The following is a 9,579-nucleotide window of genomic DNA, read 5'->3' as shown; positions in this document are numbered from 1 at the left end:
ATGGGCTGGATTTTCCAAATAAATCATATGTGGTATTTTCTTTTTGTATAATTACAATCGAAAGTTAAATATTAACGGCATAAATTGACGTACGGATGGATGTGTCGCTACCACCTGCTCTATACCATCACAGCACATTTTGTTATTTCCTCATTTGTTGAATTATATCAATTGATATCTTTATGACTTCATCTACATGTATATTGTGGGTTGGAAGAAAACGGATATACTTGTAAATAAGTAGAAAATTATCGCTTGGCACTGCACTGCAGCATTTTTACAGCTAGCATAGTTCCTACATTAGTGATGGTTCTTCTCATGAAAACAGAATGCGTCATTGACTGTGATGGAGGACGGTGGTCATGGTGGTTTGCAATTGTGAGTATATAAGAAAACATCGTGGCCGGGCATCGCGGAGGGTCAGTGGTAGCGCCAGGATTTTTCCTGTGGGGCATTTGGGGGTGAAAATTCCTGCAAAAAGTGAAAATTTTACTGATGGGGGAAAGAGTTCTTACCATGCTTACTGGGGGCATTTTCTCAATCCCAAAATCTCAATTTGATATTTGATGGGCCGGCCAAATGGGCGATGAGACGTCAATCAGGTAAGTTTTTTGTTTTTACTCTTTATCCGTCGCCAGACCTGTAACGAGTCATGATTTCCATCATTTGGACTCGACTTTTCACAATGAAATCACTCGACACAGATTTTTGAGATTGTAGCCTATAGTTTTAATACTAGTCATTACTCGAGATGCTAGAAATGACTCAACTCGACCATCAAATGACTCGACTCGTTATAACCATGGAAGAAAGATCTCTTTCTTCCATGTTATAACTCTGCCCGTCACATTGCAATTATATCTAAGAGTATTCAAACGTTAAAATTAAAAAAAGTGACGTTATCAACATAAATGCATTTTGGGCTTTTTTTTTCAAACAACAGCGATGTGATCTTGAGCTATGCTGCTGTTGCTGCTGCTGCTGCTCCTGTTCCCTCGCCGGTGGTGGTGGCGCAAGGCGGCGACGCCAAAGATGGGGGAGGGGAGATCTGGGGAAGGAGGAGGGGGAAGTCAGAAGGAGTAAGAGGAGGGGAAGTCTGGAGGAGGAAGGGGATGTCATCATGATCAATATAGATCCATGCATAAAATAGAAAACATTAATTTGATCGATTCTTATTTTTATTTACAGGGAAGAGCCAAATTATTTCGTATCCTATTGTGGTATTCATTTCTGATGTTGGTAGGATTCTTGTACTTTACACACGAGCGATCCAGATACAATTCTTTAGTCAATGCCGTTCAACGTGGTATAGTAGGTGACAGACATTACTGGACAAAAAACTCTGTTCTGTCACCTAACCAAGATGGGTTGGATCAAAATACAGTATTCGGAATGTTGCAGGAGGAAGTTACAGGACCAACAGAGACAAAAAGAACCCATCAACTGCCTTCGAAGGAACTCACAGGATATTATAACATCATAGATGGTTCGGTAAGTTGCTAAATCAAATGAGCCGTGCAGGAGGGATAATTGCGAAAACCATAACAGTAGGCCTCTCATATATTGACATATACGTCATGTGCCTATGAAAAGACCCCGGTATTTTTGGCAAATCCTACACCCAATGACCCCGTTTTTTCTTTAGTCTACACTGAATGACCCCCTTTCTTGAACATGTTGTCCTCAAAATTAAATTTTCGGCGCTCTTCGCGTGCATTTTGAGCAAAATAAATGAGTTTTGTCTATTTTGTACTGTAAAAAAAAGCTATTTTTGATTGTCAATGATGTGAAATTTTGTGCGCTCCCGGTACAAAATAACCCATTTTTGACATTGCCAATACCGAATGAACCCCTTTTTCTGAAAATTTCTACACCGATAGAACCCTACGCTGGTGGGCACAGGTATGTCACTTTCATATTCGAGTGCCTCCCCCGGGCGGTAGATAGCAGTAGAAGAGATTTAAACATCACGTAAAGCTATCTACGGTAGATAGCAGATAATTCGAATCTACTTCTTCGCTCTCCTCTCAGCATCTCACTCCGGATCTCATTAATATTGATATTCACTTTTTTGTACAGCCTTTGAATTTCCACTGCGGTCAATGCACATTGGTGTCCAGTTCTGGGCAACTTCTTAATCAGAGTGCAGGACACGAAATTGACAAAGCAGAGTGCGTTATCAGGATGAACAGTGCGCCGATTCGAAACTACGAAAATGATGTTGGGAGTCGAACCACCGTCCGGGTCATTGGTCACGTGAATTTAGGTAAAGGGATAGACAATAATACGGACCTTCAAAAGAAACTATTTGGGAATGTGAATGAAAGACCAGATATTGTTATAGTTCCTTGGTTATACGCAGATGTGATTCATAAAAAGACAGACCGGGCATGGATTACGACGCAAAACTTGAGTAGAACTTTTCCGGATGTAAAATTTTATGTTTTGACAGCAAAGAAGATGAAGCTATCAGAAGAAATATTTAACAAAGAAGTTGGTATTAGCCGGTAAGTTTTGTCTTCTACATAAACATAGATTGGAATGTTTTTGCGATAAATTATTTAAATAAATAATAACAATAATAACAATGGATTCTTTGCTTACATAATTGTACATCTGATTGATGCTGATACAATGGTGCACAGACGTCAGCAGAAAAATTGTTGAGAATGATGGTGATGATGATGATGATGATGACGATGATGATGATGATGATGATGATGATGATGATGATGACGATGATGATGATGATGATGACGATGATGATCATGTTTATCAATATTGCTGTGCTTATTTCAGAAAAGAAGCACACACATGGATGTCTACAGGTTGGATGACGGTGTTATTTGCACTGGATGCCTGTTATAACATAGACATATATGGTCTAGTAGCACCAGATCATTGCCAGTAAGTGCTAATAAAATGGAAGCAAGAATTAAAAAAAAACCACGAAATTATCGGCAATTTGGAGGGCTAAACTTTAAAATACCCTACCACATTTTCCCGTCGCCGAAGCTACCCGCTAGTTTGAACTCTGCTAACACCGACGGCGCGAAAATCGAATACAGTTATATTTAAACAGCTACATTGAATGATGTTTGGATTAACTCAGTAAAATACATCATCCAAATTATGATATCCAAAGCGACATCCTATAGTAATTTAAATAATAATGCAACTAATTATCGCTGTCTACCAATCAATTATCTTATTTCAAGGAGAGGGTCATAATTTATCGAAGAAGAAGCAAATGATTAATTTGAATAACATGCCTAATTATCGCTTTGTTTTCCATCAATTATTACTCTTATTTGAAGAAGAGGAAAATAATTAACTAATGATTTTACTAATACTAATAATCAGCCATTAATCATAAATCTGCATAATTATCGCTTTCCATTAATTAATTCTCTTATTTCAAGAACAGATAAATATTTAACTTTTGAACATCGACTTAAATATTCAAATCATTCAATAAATATTCAATCATTAATTGTAATCAATATGTATATTTTGTGATGCCCGTGAGGAAAGTTATCGCTGTTGCAGGGCTACACCGACTTCGCCGTTTGATAATTGATCACTAATGAACGTTCATAAAACATTAACTTATATTTTGTGATACCCATGAGGAAGGTTATCGCTGTTGCAGGGCTACACCGACTTTGCCGTGTGAACTGAAATTTCTAAACAACCCTACAACCAATTTGCATGATTTTTGTACCAATTTTTTTCTTTTATAAAGAGCTTACTTAGTCCCAGTATTGCGCCAGTCTGAAATATTGTTAAACATTTCAAGAAGAGAGGAATAACTCATGATCATTCATAAAACATGTACGTTTATAAATAATGTGGCGGCCATATTCCAGTGTGTATTCATAAATCCTGAATATATTGTTCCGAAACAGTGTGTGAAAAAAGTATTATAACCTTATAGTGGTTTTGAATTATTCAGGGCAAAAAAATAATAATATAGGGAAATATTTGGCTACATAGGTCCTGATCTGGGTATTATGGTCACTCCCAAACAAATCAGTTAAGTTTAACGTTGTGATATGATTTTTGGACGGGGAAGTTATGAAACATTACAATCCAGTCATGCTTCACGATACGTTTATGTTTACTTTTACGTAGGGTACTCTACTACCAAATAGTGATTTGTATATTTTCCCAAACAGAATAGATCCCAACGATACAACACTTTATCACTACTATGAACCAGACTTTCGCACAGAATGTGATTACTACAAAGCCAGTGAAGGCAAGCTACAAACCGGACACAAGTTTATTACAGAAAAATACGTATTTGCGAAATGGTCACTCACATTCGGCAATATCCGCTTCCATTATCCGTCATGGGCAGCTAAACGAAGTAATTTAACGGAACTGGATACGCCATTTTTACGGATATACAGAGCTAGTAGAGAGTCGTTAAAGGTTGCTTTAGCAAACGGAGAAGAGAAGAATATAAAACTGCTAAACATGCTAAACAATAATGATGTGGAGGGCCGACAACCCAAGGATTTCTTGTGCGGCGTTTCGGGATTCTCAAAGTGTGGACCATTTTTCGGGAAGAAAAGGCATCCATATCGTCAGCAAAAATCGTCTTTTAGCCGCAAGAAGCTGACTTTTGGGGACATCATTTTTAACCATTTAAAACTGTAAAGTTGACTTTTCTTGATGAAAGTTCTTTCGAAATTTGAGCATTTAAAGGTAATTTTACAAGACATTTACATTATATACTATACTATACGGATCTAAAGAAATGGGTTGTTTCGTTTTTCTGTCGTTGCTATTTTAAAAAAAAACAGAAACAAATAAACAAAGAAACAGAGTCGATACACCTTGTGTGGAAAGTTTTATTGTATATGAATAACTCAAAATTTTTGCCTGACAAATCCATTGAAAAAGTACGCACTACTTTAGTTTTCGCCATCTGGGCTGACGGCTTGATCACAAGTGACTTGGTCCACTGCTTTTCCCGCGAACCGGCTTGTTGACATTTCCCGGAAGTAATGATGTTTTTGTTTTGAGCAGTAGATCGTATACGTGATCGAGAGATACGAAACCTTTGTCGCGGTTGATTGCTTTGGCCCCCTTTTTACGAATGTAGATTGCTTCCCTGATTCTCCTGCTGAATGTATTTGAGTCCTTATCGAGGATTGTTGCCGCTTCCCATTCTATGATATGGATTTCTTGGGCTATGTGATCTATGGTGGCTGATTAGTGCTGTTCTGTGGTCCATTCTTTTCTGTTTGCTCTCGTTAATTTTCTTTCGGCAACTGTTTCAGAGTCCTTTTTTGTGTTCTTTTAATCTTGTTCCACACTGTCGACCGGTCTCACCTATGTATGACTTGTCACAACCTTTACAGGGGGGGATGGATAAACGGCGAGTTATGAGGCGGTAAGTTATGGGAGAGTTACAGTAAGACCAGGTGGCGAGTTACAGTAAGGCCAGGTGGCGAGTTACCACTAGTCTGTCAATGTCTTTTTTGTCCTTTGGGTCTCATCGCAGTTTCCTGAAGATTCTTTGGAGTTTCTCCGACAAGCCCTCTACGTGGGGTATGACTACCATGCCTTTAGATGGTGTGTCTTCCTTCTTTTTCTGTCTCACTTTCGGTTGTTTCACTCTGTCTAAAGACCATTTGTGGTAGCCACATTCTGTTAACGCTGTCCTGATCTTATTCTCCTCCTCTTTCTTATCCTCTTCCTCTGTAACTATGTTCTCCATTCTATCCATCAATGTCCGGATGACCCCAAGTTTCTGGTGCAAGGGGTGCTGTGACTGGAAATTCAAGTACTGGTCCGTGTGTGTTTTTTTGCGGTATACCAGCAGCTTCACGGAACCGTCTTCTTTGCGTACGATCAACGTGTCTAGGAACGGGATCATGCCCTGGTCTTCTTCCTCAAAGGTGAATTTGATATTTCCAGTGGTATCAACGGAGTTCAGGTGGTCTGTGAGTTTTTGAGTGCTGTCTCTCTGAATTATCTCCAACACATCATCGACGTATCTTTTCCACATCTTCGGTTTGCAGTCTAGGGGTGCTGTAGCTACTGCTTCCTTCTCTAGCCATCACTCCATAAACAAATTGGAGACAATTGCACTGACTGGGCTGCCCATAACAGCCCCAAATGTCTGCCTGTAGATTTGCCCCCCGGAAAATGAGATATGTCGTAGAGTGAGGACAAAACGAAGAAGTTGGATGATGTCGTCAGCACTCAATTTTGTTCTGTGTTTAAAAGATTTGTCACTTTCAAGTCTGGATTTGATGATTTCGAGTGATTTGTCAATTGGGGTGTTTGTGAAGAGGGATACGACATCATGGGAGTTTAATATGTCACCATCATCTATCATTACCGCCGTCATCTCCTCTGCTAATGCCTTGGAATTAACCACGTGGTGTTCGGACTTGCCGACTATCGGAGCGAGTATTTCTGCAAGTGCCTTGGAGGTCTGATATGCGATGGAGCCGGTATTAATAGTCTACTATAGGCCTTATGTGATTGCCAGGCTTATGTATCTTGGTGATATACAATACATTCTGGGAGTGTTTTCTGCTGTTGGATAAAGCAATCTATATTGCCTCTCATTAATCTTATCTTCAGACTAACAAACCTTTTTTGGATCTCAACAAGCTTCCTTTTGTAAGGAAGGGTAGGAAGCGGCAACAATCCTCGATAAGGACTCGAATGCTTTCAGCAGGAGAATCAGGGAAGCAATCTACATTCGTAAAAAGGGGGCCAAAGCAATCAACCGCGACGAAGGTCTCGTATCTCTCGATCACGTATACGATCCACTGCTCAAAACAAAAACATCGTCACTTCCTGAAAATGTCAACAAGCCGGTTCGCGGATTTGACAGGCAAAAATGTTTGAGTTATGTTAAAGATCAGTTACAGAAAAGGATGTACAGATATCAGATCCTATATAACTTTAGTCACAAAATGTGTTATTTCCTGTTCGGAATGTTTCACATCACGAAGCATAAGGATTTTAAAAAAAACATTTTAGTCGACCATTCCAACAAAATCTCATATGAATGTGCCTTTGAGACGCATATGCCTTCTATAATTTGATCCAGAATTTGTATTGCGAATTGCTAAAATAAAATTCCCTTTAAAAGGGAATGGTCGCTAAAATGTATAAATTCGAAACCTGTTAGCTTGTAATCTGATGCTAGCCGTATATTATTGAGTAATTTGATTATTGACATGATTTGTGAAACATAAACTTGACGCAGTTTTTTTGTTTTATTGTTTGAGGTAATGTTCACCTTAGTTGCCATAAATTCCTATAAAAATCAGAAGGTTTGTAGTTTTCAACTATTTCCAAACATTTTTATACGCTAAAACTGAAAAACGTTGTTAAACTCATCTGATGTTTCTCCGATCTAAATGATAAGTCGAGCTTTGTTTGCTGTGCTTCATGCTAAAACTGTAAATGTACATGCGCGTATTTTTTTTTGGGGGGCTTTGGGGCGCCAGCCCCGGGGTCAAAGCAGGGGCGGCCAAATCGAAGGGCGGCGGAAAGAAGAAGGGCGGCAAAAAGAGGGCGGCGGAAGAAGAAGGGGCGGCAAAAAGAAAAAGAAAAAAAAAAGAGCGGAAAAAGTTGGAAAAGTATAAAAAATCAAGAAAAATTGTACTATACATCAAAATGTGTTTTTTTTTTTTTTTTTTTTGCTCTTCATTTTTTCAAAAAAAAAATTGGGGCGACCTTTTCGGGCTGTTGAGGAAGGGGCGGCAAAATTGGATTTTCTTCAGCCCCCGGGGAAGGGGCGGCCACGGAACGCCACTGATGTATGTCATTAATTAACCGCGGAAGGAGTATTAAAGATATGGAGTTTTTTCCCAAAAACACCAAAAAAAAATGAGGTCTTTTGGGGAAAAAAATGTATATCAATAATATGAAAGGACAACATTTTTAATTGATCGTCGGCGTTTCATCCCAGCTACATACACTTTCAGTACATACCATTAGATTTATAAAGTTTACCTCGAGGACTGTTAAATATCAAAAATTTAAAAAATATCCAATTTTAATAATTTGTCATAACATTTGTATTATATCGCGAATTTCAAAAAATAAAAATTATTTGATATCAGAAGGACATTCGTCGTATTCAGAAAAGGATTGGAAGACGAGTAAACAGATGGATGAAAGTTATTGAAAGATAAACGGTTTTTCAATAACCATCGAGCAATTGTGGTAAACACAGAAGCAGGGCTGCAAAGTTTGATGGGTGTCTTGTATGAAACACTGCTCATAATTATCTGGCTTCTCCATTCGTCAGTCAGAACCCTACTTTAAGTGGGTTTCAAATTGTTTGAATTGTTCTTATTGTAGTTTCACCTATCAAGCCTATTATGTTCATCGCCGGTCTCCTACATGGGTGCTCCAAGACAGGATGCTGGTAATGGTAATTGGCACAGTTTGTTTTCTTGAGAGTTCCATTGTAAATGGTATATGGAAATTAGATGCAGCTCCTCTGGTTGAAGATGGCGATGACTTTGTATTTATGTTGGTTGAAATCTATCAGCCAGTCCTGTTCCCACTGCTGTAAGTTGTCCAAGACCGCCTGCAAGGCTGCAGCATCAGAAGAGTCATGAATGGAGCGATACATAAGGTAATCACCTGCAAACATTCTGGTAGTAGATGAAGCCATTGAAGGGAGGTCATTAATAAAGGCCAAAAACAGCAGAGGGCCCAGGAATGTGCCCTGTGGTACGCCAAAGGTAACACTTGAAGTGGTTGAAGAGTGACCCTCAATGTGTGCGGCCAGTGAGAAAGTCTCTGATCCAGTGTAATACTTGGCCACGGATACAGTAGAAATGCAGTTTCAGAAGTAGGCGTTGGTGAGGAACTCTGTCATTAGCCAAGTAGTATTGCATCAATCTGCTGTTTGGAGTTCAATCCATTTGCAAGGTCGTTCAGAGTAAGTATGAGCTGAGTCTCACATGAGCGGCGCTTGCGAAAACAATGTTGGTCATCTGATAAGAAGATCTTGCGTGTATTTTTTGCAGCATATTAATGTCAGGGAGATAGGCCTGAAGTTCGATGCAGTGCTACGATCTCCTTTCTTAAAGGCAGGTGTTATCAGTCCTTCCTTCCAAACAGCTGGTATGCAACCTTGATTCAGGGTTACTTGGAAAAGATGTGCCAGTGCAGGCGCAATCTCATCCTCAACCTCAGTTAAAAGTCGTGATGTTTCACCATCCGGATCAGCTGCTTTGTAAGGATTAAGTTCTCTCAAAAGTTTGGCAACCCCACAAACGTGAGCTTGAAGTCAGGTAGCTCTGGATAGGGGCTTGGTCCCAGGTAAGAAAGCTTATCTGTATTTTTGCAGGTAAACACAGAAGTAATTTGTTGGTTCAGGATCTGAGCCTTGGTCTTACTGTTGCTGTGTACAATAGGCCTACCATCCCGCTTGAGAGGTGCACATCGTCATCATCCCTATATCTTCGTGTCAAAAATTGCCGTGATAGTACAGCGACTCCTCTCGTTTTTCAACAGCTACGAATCGCGATTTTGTTCGAGATAGGCCGAGCGACTCAGGCTAAGCATACCATGACTATCATATGA

General features: G+C 39.4%; 2 protein-coding genes across 2 annotated transcripts; one reads left to right on the top strand and one right to left on the bottom strand.

The window, feature by feature from the left end:
- Positions 1 to 579: 579 nt before the first annotated feature.
- On the top strand, positions 580 to 4,665 carry LOC140163789 (alpha-N-acetylgalactosaminide alpha-2,6-sialyltransferase 5-like). The gene is made up of 6 exons (XM_072187108.1): positions 580 to 602; positions 944 to 1,079; positions 1,189 to 1,491; positions 2,080 to 2,507; positions 2,800 to 2,907; positions 4,179 to 4,665. The coding sequence occupies exons 1-6, from the start codon at positions 580 to 582 to the stop codon at positions 4,663 to 4,665; spliced, it is 1,485 nt and encodes a 494-aa protein (XP_072043209.1).
- An 841-nt stretch (positions 4,666 to 5,506) lies between these two features.
- On the bottom strand, positions 5,507 to 6,022 carry LOC140163780 (uncharacterized). Its single transcript, XM_072187099.1, has one exon. It carries the CDS (start codon positions 6,020 to 6,022, stop codon positions 5,507 to 5,509), a length of 516 nt encoding a protein of 171 aa, XP_072043200.1.
- Positions 6,023 to 9,579: the final 3,557 nt, after the last annotated feature.

This window comes from Amphiura filiformis, chromosome 1, assembly GCF_039555335.1.
Source record: "Amphiura filiformis chromosome 1, Afil_fr2py, whole genome shotgun sequence".
Lineage (NCBI taxonomy): Eukaryota > Metazoa > Echinodermata > Ophiuroidea > Amphilepidida > Amphiuridae > Amphiura > Amphiura filiformis.
This window is presented reverse-complemented; position numbering and strand designations above follow the sequence as displayed.